This window comes from Saccostrea echinata, unplaced genomic scaffold (genome assembly GCF_033153115.1).
Source record: "Saccostrea echinata isolate AGI-Se365-2 ecotype Australia unplaced genomic scaffold, CSIRO_AGI_Sech_v1 ptg000013l, whole genome shotgun sequence".
NCBI classification, from domain to species: domain Eukaryota; kingdom Metazoa; phylum Mollusca; class Bivalvia; order Ostreida; family Ostreidae; genus Saccostrea; species Saccostrea echinata.
Window position 1 is genome coordinate 5828563 of NW_026889762.1, and position 19205 is coordinate 5847767.

The 19205-nt window shown below is 33.0% G+C and overlaps 1 protein-coding gene across 1 annotated transcript in view; it reads left to right on the forward strand.

Annotated features, from left to right (window-relative positions):
• The window catches only part of LOC133186284 (protein mono-ADP-ribosyltransferase PARP4-like), a 36148-nt gene extending 26140 nt beyond the window's left edge, over positions 1–10008 (forward strand). Inside the window, exons 30-34 of the mRNA XM_061321505.1 lie at positions 158–214; positions 4416–4466; positions 7858–8026; positions 8367–8429; positions 9929–10008. Of these exons, the coding sequence (XP_061177489.1) occupies positions 158–214; positions 4416–4466; positions 7858–8026; positions 8367–8429; positions 9929–10008 (420 nt within the window). The remainder of the gene's footprint in view (positions 1–157; positions 215–4415; positions 4467–7857; positions 8027–8366; positions 8430–9928) is intronic.
• The last annotated feature ends 9197 nt before the right edge of the window (positions 10009–19205 follow it).

Consider the following 19205-nt stretch of genomic DNA (forward strand, 5'->3'; position numbering starts at 1 on the left):
TTTGGTTTCTTTGAGTTGTTTTGCAGGAAATGTTGATCCAATGAAAATATAATAATTATATTTGATTTATTCATTGGAAGATATGGTACTTGCTTAAAATTTTTCTGTTATAACAAAAAGTTAATTAAACCAATGTTAATTTTTATTTTATTTCCAGGAGGAAGAATATGAAGATGCCTACAAAGCCTTTCAAATTGTAGAACCGGATTGCATGGTATGTTAAGTTGATGATACTGTATACAGGGAAAATTTTGTCCCTGTTTTATTTTCGCCCCTTTTGGCCCCACTCACAGGTGGGCAAATTTAAAATGGAGCGAATTCAAAAAACACAGTATGATTTCTTGAACAGAATTCTGACTGGGTGAATTTAAAACGGGGCAAAATTGTTTCCAGTTGTGAAAGGGCGAAAATAAGACGGGGCGAAAATAACCCGGCTTGTATACAATGTTCATTTCATGTTCCACGATTATCTTTGGAAACCTTAAATACGTATATGTACTGAAAACCAACTATTATTCGCGGAATTATGTCATCCCAGATGAAGTCTGGGAAACATATTGCTATTGTTCGACCAATAATGCTGTGTGCACAATTTCTCAAAGATGGCTTTGTCAATTTTGCTGAAACTCCACTGTCATAATAATCACTAACTAAAGATGTGTAATCTTTCTTCAAATTTTTCAAAATGGCCATGTTGCTGTGGAAACTGATAAAAGGTGGAATTTTTTAATAATCTTCTTTCTTGGCTGCTTTTAATCATAATGATATCTTTTTGAAAATTTAAAGAAGTGTTCCTTGCCTCCTGTCAAACTAAAAGAATTTAATAGGCAAAAAAATTGGGAAAAGGATGGACAGAAAATACAATTAATGTAAGAAAAGTTGATGTCAGTTTTGTGATAAATTGCGAGTTATCGTGTCCTGCAAGTTTCTCGAAAATGGCCTCGACAAAATTACTGAAAGTTTATAGACATGATAATCACCACATGTAGTTGTGTTAAAGTCCTTTTAAATTTTCAGATTTGTCACTGTTGCCATGGCAACAGACAAAAAATAGTCATATTTTTTAGATTTCGTTTTTTCTGTAATTTTTCATAATACCGTAAATCTGGAAATTTTTATGTCGCTTTATTTTTGCGAATCTGGGTCAAAAAGCTGTTGATTAATTTTTACGTTTCAAATTTTTGCGAATTGCCATTGGTGTTCAATTGAAAAGCGCTTAAAATTTTCAAAACAGTTTATACGTAATGCAGGTACATACAAAAAATCACGCATGTACTCGTACATGTACGTATACAATAATAAGCGATGCCAACGTTCAATAATCAGATTATAAATTACGCATATATACATACAATAAATTACGCATCTACATACAATATTAAACGATTGCAATGTTCAATAATCAGATAAAAGTATTAAAAGCAATAAAACATCTAAACTGTTTAAAGTTGTCATAACATTTTATTAAATCACACATGTACATAAAACGATGTCAGCTTTAACTAACCTTCAAATAAAAACATTCTCTACCGGGTATAAGAAGAGAAAAACGTCTAATTAATATTGAATTACATAATATATATAAAACTGGCCTCTCTTTCTTGGAGAAATAATTTAAAAGAGACACAAATGTAGTGAAGACACTTTCCATGCACGGTTTATCACGGGTAATTAGCTTGTAGTATAAACAGGTTTCTTAAATTGGCTACTGCTTATGAACACCTGTTCACTGGGTTAAAAAAAATAGCCACAAGCTGTCGGCAAACTTTGTGTTTGCATTTTTTGTTGTTGATTTATTTTTAAGAAAAATATTTTTGCGAATGCAATGCACACGCAAATTTGCTAAAAATTTATCTACAGTAAAAATTTCCAGATTTACGGTATCTGTCTTGTAACCTTATTGAGGTGTTAGTCGCATCCTATCAAAGTGATTCCTGCAGAATAATTGATCAGAATGAACGAAAAGAACTAATCAATAATTTTTAAAAAAAAGATGCAGTCAAGTCATCTATTTCACGATGTTTCCTCACATGGTTTTGTCCTTGAATGTTCTCTTAGACAGCTTTGACAATATTATTGAAACCTTCCACAGAAATAATTATTATAATCACTATTCGTAGTTTTGCAAAACCTTATTTAAGATTTCCTCCAACGTTGCCATTAGAATAGAAAAAATGATTTAAGTGCAGTTTCCTGAAATGAGTGGCCAAAAAACGTTGTGTAAACGTTTATGTTTCATCTTTTTAAAATTGTGATTTATTCAATTTCTTTGTTCTCTTACTTTCTTTTTCCATGATAATCATAGGGTACATAGAGGTCCGACTATGAAGCTTTTATATATTATCAGTTTCTTGATATGATTTAGAGGATTCCGAAATGAATTATCTTTAAGTTAGCATTAATTTTCAAAAAAAAAACCTAGGACCAACATTTCTTAAACACTACAAACTATTCATTTTATTTTCATTTAAGTAATTTATGGGAACGTTATTAGAGTAATGCACACAAGTATGTTATTGTGTAGAGGCAAAACTTCTCTTGTGATGGAGAAGAGACAGAAAACCTTTCTATTTCCATAGCAAAGATTATTTCGTAAATTAAAAGGATTGTTTATATGTTGTGTGTGCATATTTATTTCCCAATAACATACTTGTGTGCATTACACACACAAAACAGCGAGATAGATACGCAAGATATAAAATTAACGAGTGATAGGGAGATGTTATGAGTTTCATTAATAAAATTCAGTTCCGCTGAGGTGATCTGATAAAAGTAGATTTCGAAACTTGTGGATATCTCTCGCACACGAATAAAAGTTGTTTTACAGTAGATAAGTGTCTGTTTGTAAGCAAAAGTACATGTATTACTTTGCATTAGTACATATACTGTACAGTACCATAATATTGGTCAGTCTTATTCGAAAAGGATAGCATAAAATAAACCTTTTGGCAACATGGTAACAGTCATCTTTATTTTCAAGATGAACATTTTCATATGTTGAAGATTTCACCATTTAACAAATTTATGTGATAGTGTCTAAATGTTAAATTTAAGATTAAAGAATGATCATAAGTGGTAAAAATCTTCTTTTGAAGAACAGCTAGGCCATGGTTACTAGGGTGAGAATTATGGGCCATGGGTCTCCTTTAGAACATTCAGTCATTGTACAATTTTTATCATTTAATACCCAAAAAAAGGTTTAATTTGTAAAATTCCTTTTACACTTTTTTCCCCGCAGACTGGCTTATTAATATTAGCTTTTCTGATACAAAAGTGTCTTTCATCTTTCTGTCTGTCTAACATCGTTAATCAGTCAAACTTAGTGACACAAAATATGTGCAGTGAAAAAGAATTAATGGTCCCTTAACAGGACAAGTAATGAAGACACATGCAATTTAACCATGGCGAAGAAAAATCTACTCAGTGACATTTACTATTCGGGCTAGAGCATAAGTGAAAGCTTCATAATGTTTTTAAGATTTAATTTAATTGTTGAAATATTGAACCCAGAGGACAGAATAAGGGTGAGGTCTGATATACAAAGGAAAGGTTCTTTTGAAATCCTTTTAAGAACAGCCAGGGCATAGTTGCACATTAATTTTCATTGTTCTGCAGAATCAGATTTACTGGTACAATAGAAGAACACACTTTTTTTAAACAAAATGCAAACATTTAGACATTCTTTTATAAAAACACAATTATAGTCATCTAAAATTTTACCTTTTGATTAACAAAATCCAGGTATTTTCATTAAATGAATTGTCAAAATATGACATTTTAATGTTAATTAAAGACTGCTATTTTTATGCCCCCTGATTGAAAGATCCTGGGGGTATATTGTTTTGGTCCCGTCTGTCTGTCTGTTTGTCTGTTTGTCTTTCTGTCTGTTGTCAACTTTAACCTAGCCCATAACTATTGCGCTGTCAAGGGTAAGACTTTAATATTTGACATGAGTGTTCATTATGACAGGACCTTTCCATTGGTACAGAAATTTTTGATCATGTGACCTCAACTGTGACCTTTGATCTACATTTGAAAAACTTTAACATTGGCCATAACTATTGCACTGTAGTCTACGTCCCACTCCAGAATTGTGTTACCATCGGGGGCATAGTGTTTCACAAACACATCTTGTTTAATTTTTTTTTTATACAAAAGTGTTGCAATCTTCAACAAATTACATTCAATAAGATTCAAATAGGTAAATTCTAAACATTTTCCTTAAAGAATATGGCTTTAAAAATAAAAAGGAATGTGTATTTATGCATGTCCCTTTCCTAAATTTCTTCATTTTTCTCACAGAAATGTTTGCTAATCAACATCACCGGTTTGGGATGTTTGGTTCTTGTTTTAAAGGAGTCAATTTATAAGAGAAGTCACTTTAGCTAATGGTCAGTTTTTTATTCTCTCCTCAGGAAGAAGGTATGGACATTGAAGAGGATGATGACGTATATATGGATTCTGTGGTATGTTTATGATATATTTATATTTATGTCTCATGGTTACTAATGGAGATCAGTCAGGGGCATGATGGAATCAAGTTATTTTTTAAAATAACTTTTTTAGGTTACTTCACTTATTTATTACTAAAGTAGTAGTAGTAAATTTTATTTATAGTCGGAATATATACATTTAACAAAAAACATGAGCTTTAAGGCTCTTTTACCGACTAGAAAAGAAATAACTCATTTGAGTTTGAGTTAATTCTTAAAACCTAGAATGCCTATGAATTTTGCCAAAAACCATCAATATTTTGAGTTTGCTGCTGATTTAAGATGATGTAAGGCTGAGAAAATTGTAAATATATGTACTGCTTTTAATAGACTCGACAGACTTCATATTTCCTGAGCAGATACGATGATATTTATCAAAATATCATGATATTTTTCAGGAAAAATAATTCCATTTCATGAACATTTCAGAGGTCAATTACACAACTTCCACCAATTTTGCCAACAGTGAGACTAATTTTCCTAAAATCCTTGGATATTACTTTACAATCTCTATGTCTTGCATTTTTTGTGCAAAGCTGTAGAATTTTTGTGCAAGAGTTCTAAAGTGAGGTTGGTTAAGGTTTAAATAACTGAAATAAGTTATGATTTGTTGAATTTCAACTTGTTAAATCTTAATGATACTAGATTACTTTAACTGTCATGAACCTTTTCCATCTACTTAATAACCCAAGTACAGCATGAATAAAGCTTTTCAGATACCAGTAGGTTTAAAATAATGAATAGTAAAGTATCAATAATGGGAATAAGTTACTGAAGAAAAGCATAATCAGGGAAAGATAACCCAAAATAATGACATTTAATAACTTAAACAAATTATTTTAAAAATAACTTGTTTCCATGATGCCCTTGACTGGAGATCTAGAATGTATCTCCAAGGGGTGATGATCAAGAAAAGACAAAAATAGGGTGGGGTCATTAACAAATCTTCTTCTCAAGAACCACTGGGCCAGAAAAGCTGAAACTGATGTGCAAGCATCCTGAAGTAGTGTAAAATCTAATTGTTCAAATCATGACCCCTGAGGGCAGGACAGGGCCACAATAGGGAATCCAATTTTATATAGGAAAATATTTAAAAATCTTCTTCTCTAGAACCACTAGGCCAGAAAAGCTGAAACTTATGTGAAAGCATCCTGAAGAAGTGTAGATTCCTAATTGTTCAAATCATGACCCCCAGGGGTAGGGCAGGGCCACAATAGGAATTCCAATTTTTACATAAAATATGTAGGAAAAATCTTTAAAAATCTTCTCCAGAACCACTGGGCCAGAAAATCTGAAACATTTGTGGAAGCATCCTGGTTAGTGTAGATTCTAAATTGTTCAAATCTTGACCCCTGGGGGTAGGGCTATAAGAAGGGGGAAATCAGGTGAACAGCAGGGCCAAAGTTACTCAGGTGAGCGTGTAGCCCATGGGTTTCTTGTTTAGCTCAGTTTTCAAGATACCATTCAAGATAGTGTAATCAAACTTTATATGCTAATACATACTATGTAAGCTTTTCAACTGCTTCAGTATTTTTTTAACTTGACCATTCTTTTTGACGTTGACCTCCCTTTTCTTAAATTAGACTAAGTGTATAGATAAGTTTTGAACAAACAATTCAAGATATTTTTATTAAGCTTTATATGCTGAAACATTCTGATAAGAGCTATCAATTGCATCAACATTTTTTGACCTTGACTTTTCCTTTGACCTCACTTTTTTAAATTAGTGTTTATCTTAGTTTAAAAAAAAATTCATGATATTTTTTTTATCAAACTTCATATGCTAATACATACTGATGTAAGCTTTTTCAACTGCATCAACATTTTTTGACCTCAACCTTTCCTTTGACCTTGACCTCTCCTTTCTTAAATTAGTGTTTAGCTCAGTTTTAAATAAACCATTCAAGATATTTTTATCAAACTTAATATGCTGATATGTATTAATAAGAGCTATTCAACTGCATCGAAAACTTTTCACCTTGCACTTTCCTGTGACCTTGACCTCCCTTCTCTTTAATTTGTATTTTGCTTAATTTAAAGGAACCATTTAAGATGTTTTTATGTATGCATGTACTTATACATAATCTGTTGAGAATTTATCATCTTTTTTTAGATTTCAATTTCAATTTTAAAGAAACTGTTTAAGATATTCTCATGAAACTTCATACACTAGTTCAAATTTTCATGTTGCATTAGTAATATACACTTGGCGGGGCATTCATGTCCTATGGACATATTTCTAGTTTCTTAATGTTATTAATGAGATAGCAGGGATTTAAATTCTCATTATAAGTGAACAATACTGAGCATCGGTTTGAAGATCATTTTATAAAATACAATGGCTCTACAAATCTTCTCCTCTGTATCCTGCCTCCTGGGTTCAACTGGGCAACAACATTGTTAACACATAGACAAGTAGACAACTATAGAGAGTAGACAAGTGCAAACAACAAATACCACTTTTTAACTTCCTTAAGAATATAAATTAATGTTTAATAATATATAATTAGATTCAAGTCTTCAGTGTTTAGAGTTTATTAACTTTACATATAGGAGACATGTGAGCTTAACTTTAATATTTATTTTTCCTGTAAGTGTCTATTACTTATCAAGAAAAATACAAAAAGAAGCCTTGGAAGGTGCTAAATTCATAGTTTTTTACATCACCAAGAATAAAAGGAATACAACGTCTATAGTCCACTTCAACTTTCATCTAGACTGGACATTATATATTTTGGGATTTTAATCCCATATCAAGTGTTTCTGAAATCATGTACTGTAGGTCACTTGATTTTTGTGACACCTCATTTTCATGAGATAGTCATTAACTCGTTTTAAATGAGACAAAATTTTCATGAATTGCGGTTATTGCTCTATATAATGTCAAGAAATACTTAAATATGCGAGAATGAAATTTTTGTGAGGACACTATCTCGGGTAATTATGTGAAAATAAAGTTCTCATGAATAAAAAGTGATTTACAGTAAGTAAGCATTTCATTCTTAATTAAAATGCAAACTGTACATAATAAAGTTATATTTCCAGAAATTTCAAAGGAATGATGTCTGGGAAATTCAACAAATTATGAAAGAAAACATTGAAAACGTACTAGAGAGGGGTGAAAAACTAGACAGTTTAATTGAGAAATCAGAACTTATGGTTAGTTGATTGCATGTTTTATATGCATGTTTATTTTCTATTTGACTGTGTCTGTAAATGTAAATATGAATTTGCTGTTGTTGGGTAACACTGCATTCTTCCGAATGCACAATATTGTTGACAATGCAGAAAAATGTCCGTATATTTGATATGAAAGATTCAAAATAGTTGTTGTATTTGGACTAATGATGAGTTATTTTTTAAGGAGGCATCACCAGTCGTGATGGACATGGGTTCACTTTTGATGAAGGCGGGATTTGCTGGAGACCACGCCCCCCGAGCAGAATTTGAGACAACTGTTGGACGTCCCCGACATCAGGGCGTGATGGTTGGCATGGGACAGAAAGATTCATATGTTGGAAAAGAGGTTACAGGTTAGGAATTTTGTAACTTTAATAAAAAACCCTTTCTTGTATCAGTACATGTAATGGGAATTGAATTTAAGTTATCACTTCAGACTATTTTTATCAAAGCTTTTCTTACTTTTAAGTGTGATGTTCTACTTTCTATTGTTTATTTATCTTTCAAGTTCTTAAATAGTTCTTATTTGAGTTGAAATTTTTGCATAATATTAAAAAATAATGATTTTTACCATAATGTCTTAGGAATTCCAAAATCACCAGATTATTAGGACAAATGTACTCATGATATTATTTGCTTGATAAAGAATTCAATACATTAAATACAAAAAATGAAAAAAAGTTTTTTTTATAGGAACAAAACCTGTTGTAGGAAGAGTTTTGGAAGAGTATTCTTCAAAACATATATTTATGGAAGGTAATGCTTTATTTCTAATAAGGAAGCCTTGCTGCTAAGAACAAAATTAATATTACTAAATTAAAACTACAGAAATTGTATTTAAGAATGCCATGGTCACATTAAAATAAAAAATGCATATAAAGAAATGAGAACATATGTTCACGGGTATTTGAAAAAAAGTGTTTTTTATGACAATGACTATAAAAACTGTCACCTGAAAAAAATCATTAGCATACATTTCATAATATTTTTAAGCTTGATGTAATTTCATCACCATTAAAGCAAAGTTTAAAGGTGTTTTACACCATTTCAATAACCTATATTGTGATAAGAACAAATTAATATTACACATAGTAACGTATTTGATGTTGGCAATGATAAGATAAATGTAGCATGTATTTTAGGATATCAGTTGACATATCTCATTGAGTTTACAATAAGTTGTTTGCATGGTTATAATTAACATTAATAACCATCTATCAAAATTTTGAAATTCAAGGCTTCTTGACTTTATGGTGCAATCCCAAGTAAAGAACTAAGTTGGTCATTTGTTAAACATATGACAGGTTTGAAAATCTTGTTTCTCATTTAAATGTTGCAGAGCAAATTTAGAACACAAGCTGGATGAATGTGTTAAAAGATGAAAGCTTCAATACACAGCACTTTATTTTTCTTCTGTGTCCAGACCTGTTTCTAGTGGGATCACAATAATCTTAGCATAAGAATTCCATGATACTTGGGTGGTCTCAACCTGATCAGTAGTCTAACTTGAGTAATGGTCTTAACCATAACAGGAGTCTAATCTTAATCTGAGCAGTAGTCTTAACCTGATCAGTTGTCTAGCCTGAGTAGTTGTCTTAACCTGATCAGTTGTCTAACCTAAGTAGTTGTTTTAACCTGATCAGTTGTCTAACATGAGCATTTGTCTAATGTGAGCAGTTGTCTAACCTTAGCAGTTCTCTAACCTGAGCAGTAGTGTTATAACCTGAGCAGAGGTCCTAACCTGAGCAGTAGTCTAAGCCTGAGCTGTAGTCTTTACCTGAGCAGTTGACTAAACCTGATCAGTAGTCTTAACCGGAGCAGAAATCTTAACCTGAATAGTTGTCTAAGCCTGAGCAGTAGTCTAACCTGAGCAGTGGCCTCAGCCTGAGCAGTTGTCTTAACCTGAGCAGTAGTCATAGCCTGAGCAATAGTCTTTACATGAGCAGTTGTCTTATAACCTGAGCAGAAGCCTTAACCTGAGCAGTTGTTTTAACCTGAGCTGTAATCTAAGCTGAGAAAATCATTGATAATACTCGGGTGTCAAACAAGACCCATGAGCAACTTGTCCAAACTTCATGAAATGTATGAAAGACAAGTGTAGTAAAAATTTCAAGTCTTGAATGCATGTAAACATAGGGACTACTGGTGAAACTGTAGAATACTTTCCACATGTTTAACTCTTTTAAGTTTGTTAACATAATATTGAAATAACAAAAGACACTGTTTATAGAATGTTCCAGTCTTTTTGTTTTTAGAAGACATTGGTGAAACTTTGGAATCCCCTGAATCAGAATATGAGGGATCCTCGGAGGAAACCCCATCTAAGAGTTTGTAATTTTAGTATTATTTTTTTTACCCAGATACATTACTTAATAAGATAAAAGAAATGTAAAACTTTTTTTGTGACACTTGCATTGCACACAAATTCTATGCTAAAAAAATTTAAAATATCTTTCCTAACAGGACCTGATTTTAATTTCAATCCCGATTTTTGTTTCCCCCCAGGTCATGAGGATTGGACAAGTGAACGTATGTATTACTTTGCTTCATTACAGTAAGGTAAAAATTCAAATAGAAGTACACTGCCTACCAATTTTTGTGTAATTATACCCCACACAACAAGTTGCGGGGGTAAAATGTTTCTGACCCGTCCGTCAGTCAGTCAGTCCTGTTTTTTTGTCGGCGCAACTCCTCATAAACGGCTGCACAGAATTTCGCCAAACTTTGTAGATATTTATGACACAATGTGTAGATGTGCTTATTACCAGGAAATTCTGATTCCCTTATTTTTCTGGGAATTTTGGCACTTTTCAACTTAGATTTTTGGCCATATCTTGAATATAGAGATGGACAGTTTGTCAGTGCAACTCCTCTTAAACCGCTGCACAGAATTTTGCCAAACTTTGCAGATATTTAGTACACAATGTGCAGATGTGCATATTGTCAGGAAATTTCAATTCCATTATTTTTCTCGGAATTCCGGCATTTTTCAACTTAGATTTTTGGCCATGTCTTGTAAATAGAGATCGACAGTTTGTCAGTGCAACTCCTCTTAAACCGCTGCACAGAATTTGGTCAAACTGCAGATATTTAGTACACAATGTGTAGATATGCATATTACCAGGAAATTCCAATGCCATTATTCTTGCCCTAAGAGTTTTGTCTATTGTTGAAGAAACTTTCCAGCTAGGTAATAAGGAAATCCACTGGAATCAGCTTTTGTAATGAAATTTTATGTGAAATATTTTATGACCTTAAAAGACCCCTATTGATTTTGAGACCGAAATATTAAGGATTTAACACACACAAAAAATTTTGGAAAGTTCTCACCCCCCTCCCCCCTTTTCAAATTGGTGCTTTGCCTTAAATAATTTCACAAGTACAGTATATAAAGTTCATATGACTACATCATAATTTTGTTTCCATCAATTATTTAAATGTGTAAATTGTCATGTGTTGGACTTACACTCATTAACAAATCGAAATCACTGAGGAATTTAAATAACAGTTTGTCAGCATAACTCCAGCACTGAATTTCCTGAAACTTTGTAGGTATTTCAGACATAATGTATAGATTTGTATATTACCAAGAAATTTTGATTCCATTATTTATTTACAAACTTCGGCCCAGTTAAATTGGTAACATACAAGGATTTGAATGTCCTTATATGCAAGAAGTTTTGATGTGATGATTTTTTGCAAGTAATGCCCCTATTTGAATTATACTGTGTATTTAAAATGCACTGTGCCATTTATTACGTGTTGCATTGTCGAGTTTTGGAGGAGCTTGGGGTATGTGAGCTTGCTCACTTTTTCTTTTATTTTTTATTTGATTTAGTGGACATAAGTAAAAATCATTTATAAAGGACTTGCATATAGAGAAATACCAGTTTTCAGGAAACTTTTACAATTCCAATGGAAAACTTTCTACTCTCACCCTTAGGCTATTGTGATTTAGATACAAGACAAGTGGTCTTGGATGACTCATTCAAATCTTGTAGGTAGAACCAGTTTTATAAATAAAATTTTCAACAAACAGGAACTTGATATAGTCTTTTAAATACCATTACAAGATGTGTTTGTGAAACACCAAAGTCCCTGTGTGGTAGCAGCTCAAGCCCAAGGTTAAAGATTTTCAAATGTAGGTCAGACTCCAAAGTAAATAGTTTTAAATTGTTGGTAACCGAAGAAAAATACTGCCAAAAGGTAATTAACATGTGACAAGGACAAGGGCCCTAGCACCAATCATTAAGAAGATATGGCCAAGATTAAAGTTTAGTAAAATTTTTCAAAAGTATGCCAAACTGGTAGGTCAAAGTCAAGAGGTCAGATGTATTTGTACTCAAAGAAGGTCTTGTCACAAGAAATAAATGTGAAATATGAAAGCCCTAGCATTCACCATTCAATAGTGACGAACAAGTATAAAGTTTTTGCAAACAAACAAATTTAACAGACAGATGGACAGACCAAAAACTGTATACCTCCGTATCTTCTAGACATAAAAATGGGGAAAGGGGGGTCGAGATGAAGTTTGCTTTTGTGATAAGTTACAGCAAAGCATTGTGCTTGATAGCAACTATTTCACTCAGTCACCCCTAAACCTGTAGTATTTATAGTAACCATAATGCAAAACAATTGTATTATCTGATTTGACAGTTTATAAATCACCTTGTAACTTAGTGCGATGCCAGAAAATATAGTTTCTAATGCAAGCATGTTTGTCCAAAGAGAAAGTTTATTACATAACTGCAAAAAAATGTCAAAGAATCACTGATTAAAGAAGTTTGAATGAATTCTTGAAAGAGATTAAATACATTTCTTCTGATATTGTGAATTGGTGAAAACTGAAATGTAACATTACTTTCCTGTTTACCCTGCGTCCATATTCTAGTCACTTCCTAGCCACACTTCAATGAATGATTTACCAGTCCATTAACAGTCTCACAGTAGTCTTACTTAATTTCATCAGAGCTACTTTGAACTCTTCGGGTATTATAGTATGCGGAACACTGTAAAATAAAAGGTTCTGAACACATTTGTAGGGATGACTTTGTTCCTTGTATTGTCTGTAGAACACTGTTTATCCTCACCTGTTTTATTATATGTATGAAATATGAAAATAACGAACAGTAATCAAGCTCAAAAGTCCATTGAAACAATAAAAATTTGAAGCAGGGCAAACACGGACCTCTAAAAATATTGGAGGTGGGATCAGGTGCCATGGAGGAGTGAGCATCTCATTTTATGGAAATAAAAAATCTCGGTGTTAAGGAAAGAAGATTCCAGGTCCCAATAACTGAAAAATCCTAATCTTGCTGATTAAATAAAAATGAAGATTGACTTACCTTCATTATGGTAAAAATGTATGAGAAACATGCATATACGCACGTGCATGCACGTGCGTTATGCTTATTTAACACTATCATCTTGTGTACACCACAAAGATATGTTTGTATTCTGAGTTCAAAGCATTTGATCACAGAACAGGGAAGTTAAAGCTTTTTCAATTATACATGTACCTGCTAATAATGAAATTATACTATGTCACTTAGAAGTTCAAAGTAAAGAATAAGATAATTATGATTCAGGGATGTAACGAAGAGAATTCAGCTGTCTGAAATTACGTGTTCTATCCATTTTTTTTTTTTTTTTTTTTTTTTTTTTTTTGGTGAATTAAATATAAAAGGTTGATATATGAATTATTACTCTGATTTCCCTTATATTTCGAGTGATTTTTAACAAAGTTTTAACAACAAAATAAATTTAAGTTTAAATATTTATATAGTAAATTTACAAAGCTTTCAAATGATATATTGCTTTATTATGTTATCTCTGAAAACAGGATTTACACGCAATATAAATTCTGACAATAAGAAATTAAACCTTTGTTTTATCCTTAGATTTTCATACTTGTAGTTGCATGTCATAAGGCAATTTTCACAACAAAACTTGAGATTTACTAATCAAGTTCTTGAATAAATGTTTACTAAAAGTCTCAGAGTTATTCTAATTTTGACCAAAAAAGTCAACTAATAGCTGACAGAACACTTATAGCAACACGATCATATTTTATGTGTTTTGTTTTATATTTAGACTATATTTAGACTATGTATATGGATCAGTGGAAAGGAGGAGGGGGCATTTATTCTCATACTATCAGTTCTAATTTTGATTTTAAGAAATGATAATTTTTTTTTTATTTTTCACAGACATTTTCGTGAAAGTATTTTCAAACAGTCATTGTATCCAAACAATCACTTGATTAAAAAAAATAAAAAACTACAGTAATCTTGTATATATTTCTTGTATAAATTTGTATAATAACAAAGGATAACTAGATCTCATGAGGTGTTCGTTTTCTTCACATGCTCAGAATGGCACGAATATAATAATCAGGTTGATTATTCTGATCTTGAAGCTGAAATAGAGGAAGAGATGAGTTTTTGTCTTCCTGAAGATGGTAGGGCAAGTATGTATTTGTTACATACGTAGATCAGTTTTAAAAATTATCGAAATAATTTTCATGAATATTGAATTTTCAGGTAGTAAATTGTTTGTTTGTTTGTTTTCTTCAGTGGAATTGCCAAAGAAAAAAGCACAACAAACAGAAGTAAGTATGGATCTGAAAAAAATATACTGTAAAGGCAATACATTTGGCTGTGATTTCTCTTTAGCATCTTTGGCGGAATGCAACTGCAGCTAAATCAACTGCTGCATATTAAATGTTTTGCCACATAAGTAATCAAAATTTATCATGAGAATATACGAGAGGTTATCAAGAAGTTCGTGGACTGACGCCATAAAATTAAAACCGCTTTAGGTATATCAGTGAATTTGTTGCACATTTATTCAACACCATACAGAATAAACTGTAAGAAACACGGTTTATATTTGAATAAATTGTAAATGTTTCCAATAGCAATGGTATGACCACACGACGCAACCTCAAAAACGTTTTTCATTTTTAGTGAGTATAAAGGAAACAATTTTATAAATTCTCAAACATGTGCATTTGTCATCCAATAATCAGTTAAATTCACTTGTGTGATGTACCATAACTGTTACAATTTACAATTTTTACCTCATTTCGGCAGTTCTGAAAAACCTTTTAGTAAATTAATAAGGGGTGCTAAAATTTAGCGGTTTAAAAAAGACGCCGGAAAAGGGGGGGGGGGGATTTCCGCCGCATTATATAGTTCCAATTTAAAAAAAAAACCAACTCACATAGACTTAAGAAATATCAGAACAGGCATGAAGGAGACAAAACTAGTCCACATTACACATTTTTAGCTCACCTGAGCTCAAACTCAAGTGAGCTTTTCTGATTACCGTCGTCCGTCCGTCCGTCTGTCTGTCTGCCTGTCCGTCCGTCTGTAAATTTTTCATATTTTCAACTTCTTCTCAAGAACCACTGAGCCAATTTTACCAAAGTTGGTACAGAGCATCCTTGGGTGAAGGGGAGTTTAAATTGTTAAAATGAATGGCCATCCCCCTTTGTAAGGGGAGATAATCATAAAAAGACAAAAATAGGGTGGGGTCATTAAAAAACCTTCTTCTCAAGAACCACTGGGCCAGAAAAGCTGAAACTTATGTGGAAGCATCCGGGGGTAGTGTAGATTCCAAATTTTTCAAATCATGTCCCCCGGGGGTAGGGCGGGGCCACAATAGGGAATCAAATTTTTACATTGAAATATATAGGCAAAATCTTTAAAAATCTTCTCAAGAACCACTGGGCCAGAAAAGCTGAACCTTATGTGGAAGCATCCTGGGGTAGTGTAGATTCCAAATTGTTCAAATCATGGCCCCCGGGCCCTCGGGGGTAAGGCGGGACCGCAATAGGGATTGATTGATTGTATGTTGTTTTATGTCCCATTCGAGAATTTTTCACTCATATAGAGACGTCACCATATACCGGTGAAGGGCTTCAAATTTTGACCTTTACTCGGCACTTAGGGCCATTGAGCAGTGAGGGATCTTTATCGTTCCAACGCCTGCCGTGACACGGGGTCTCGGTTTTTAAGGTCTCATCCGAAGGACCCACAACTTTCACTTCAAAGTGCCGAGCGCATGGCGAAGGAACAGTTGCTACCCTTTTTTTATCGACTTAGGTCAGTCGCGGCCGAGATTCTAACTCACAACCTCCCGATCACGAAGCGAGCGCTCTACCGACTGAGCTACCATGGATGGTCCACAATAGGGCATCAAAGTTTTACATTGAAATATATAGGCAAAATCTTTGAAAATCTTTTTCTCAAGAATCACTGTGCTAGAAAACCTGAAACGTATATGGAAGCATCCTTGGGTAGGGCGGGGCCGCAATAAGTATTACGAGGGAGGGGGGTCTGGTGAAGAAGAACAGGGCCAAAGTAACTCAGGTGAGCGTTGTGGCCCATGGGCCTCTTATTTAATGTGACAAATGATTCAAAGAGAGGAGATATATCTTGAATGCTGATTTGTGATTTGCTGTGTCCAAAGTCAGTCAAGTCAAACAGTAACGTTACCACTGTGCGGTAGAAATGGAACTCTAGTGAGTGGATACAGCTGCAAAAAATGAATTGAGGATCTTTATCTTTAGCATAGATCCACTTAGAATATTATGTTTTGAAATCAGCTGTTAATGAAACTTTTACGTCGTATAAAGAATATGAGTTTCAATCAGTACTGTTTAGAAACAATTTATTACTGGGGTATCTTGTCAAGAAGTGTATTGAGGCAGAAGGCGAGTATATCAAAAAGCAATGACGTTATCAAACGTCTTAAAACAAAACGGCGACAGCGGCGGATGATCATGTAACGTCTCTTGTATTTAACAATAAACTGGTACATTATCAACGTACCAAGCTAAAATTTTCAACAATTTTTTAACGTTTGCTGTTTTATGGTCCTTATAAATTTTGTAAGTACAGCATATGTAGTGTTAATTTTATCCAATCAGTCCACGACCTTCTTGATAAGCCCTCGTATAGGGAATAGTCTTGTTGAACCAACTAGTCACATACAAGCAGCCACATATTTTGTAAAAATCATGCCTCCTGGAGATATAGTTGGGCCACAATAGGGGCTCAAAGTTTTACATTACAATATAATGAGAGAAAAAAAATTTCAAACTTTGCTCAAGAAGAGCAAATCCATGGTTAAGTATATCATTACACAATCGGCCAAAGGTAAATTCAGCTTTGTTAAGCATGTTCCTTGGGGACAGGGGAGGTTGAGGCACAATTTTGGATCAGTTTTACTTGGGAATACAGAGAAAATTCAAGCAATTCTTTTTCCAAGAGTAGAATGTCCACACAATCTTAAGTTGTGTGGATTAATGTTTTTTTTCTTGAAATTACGAATGCCGACTTTGAGTTAGGATGGGTTTTTTATGTATACAAGAAAAAGTTTTCTCAAGAACAACATGGACATTTTAGACTGACATATTATTATTGAAATATCTCCATGGAGTCAAGTTCATTTCATAACCCTTTTAGACCAGGAAGGGGTCTCAGTATGGGGTCAAAATTTTTTTATGGGAATAAAGAGTTAAAAATCTTTTTATACAGTATGTTAATACTTATGTTATGGCGTTCATGTCCGTCTGTCTGTCCATCTGTCTGTCTGACCGTCCGTCCGTTCGTCTGTAAACTTTTCACAATTTCAAATTCTTTTCAAGAACCACTGGACCAATTTTAACCAAAATTGGTACAAAGCTTCCTTGGGCGAAGGGGAATTTAAATTATTAAAATGAAGGGTCAAACCCCCTTCCAAGGGAGATAATCAAGAAATCACAAAAATAGGGTGGGGTCATTAAAAAATCTTCTCAAGAACCACTGGGCCAGAAAAGCTGAAACTTATGTGGAAGCATCCTGGGGGTAGTGTAGATTCTAAATTGTTCAAATCATTACCCAAGGGGTAGGGCAGGGCCACAATAGAAAATCAATAGTTTTGCATTGAAATATGTAAAAAAAAAATCTTTAAAAACCTTCTTCTCAAGAACCACTGGGCCAGAAAAGCTGAAATTTATTGCAAGCATCCTGAAGTAGTGTAGATTCTTACATCGCTATATCTTGTATATGTATACATGTACATGCCCTCAGTTACATATACACTAACTTACAGATAAAATAATTTGCGCCAAATATTGAACAAAAAAATATAATACATTTATATTTTCCTTATGTATGTTTTACATTCTATGTTTTTTCAATGTGAATATTGAGCTGTGTGCAATATTAAATGTTTTCTCAATTCAATCAAACTGCTGCTCAATGGAAGTATCAACGGTAAATAATTATAGTAAAATTTGAAAGTGTGAGAGATTATGATCCATGTTTTGTTAAATACGAGGGTTGTCCCATAAGAACACAAACTTTTTAAATATTTAATAAGCTACCTTTAATTTACCAAAGTTATTCATTTTTGGCACAATGTTGGGAAATGATATTTTCGTCATTTTGTGTACTTAATATAAGGTTCTAATGTCATATCATTAAAAAAAAAAACATTTAAAGAGTGTTAGATAATGATGGTCGATGATGAAAGAATTAAATCAATTTAGACTAATATTGTTAAAAAGGGTTATCAACTAACTCTTTCCGTGCATTAACGTAAAGCTTACTTAAAAAAATATAAATAGATTTAGAATGGATTGTTTAGTATTTATTTTAAGATAATTTACATTGTAAACAATTATGCGCAAGAGCAAGCTAAAGTCAGAGACATTCCAAGATATAGAATCATCGTACTATTTCATTGAGGGGTAGTTTCACAAACACACAAGCAAACGATTTTTGCTTTCATTTAATCATGAATAAATAAATTTCAAGTTTCAGGTAAGAGGATCATCTCGACCTCGTCGCAGAATAGCACTTTCTGGTGTATGTAGTGCACCACCTCGATGTCAGAGGGCTCCACCACCACCACCACCACCACCAATGGAATCTTCTGAATCAGAACCGGAGGGAGCATATGAAAGTTTGTAATAGTGAATTTTACCGTGATATATTACTTATTAAGATACATGTATAAGAAATCTTGAATTTTTTAAAGCACTTGAACTGCACACAAATTTTATGCTAAAAACTTTTTTAAAATGTCTTTCTAAACAGAACCTGGTCCAATTAATCCTGACTATGCATTAGAACGGGTTATTCCAACGCGGATGACAAAAGGAGGTACCAGTATGTATTATTTTGCTTCGTCTATTACAGCAACTATACTCTTAAGTAAGAATTCAAGTAGAAGTACACTGACTTCCAATTTTCTTGAGATAATTTCTTGAAAGAAAAGTAAGATAAAAAACGTACAGAAAAATCGTTTTTAAAGATATAGAACTTGCATATAGAGTAATACCAGTTTGAAAGAAACCTTTACAAACTTTACTTAATGACCTCCGACTAATGTTATTGTAATTTGAAGATTAACTGTAGGCTAGAACCAATTTTATTAGATCAGGAAATTGATATAGTCTATCTCTTTGAAATGCTATGACAGAATGTGCTTTGAATTCATAGCTTTTTGTTGGATTTTCATGAAATAAGAAAAAAGGGG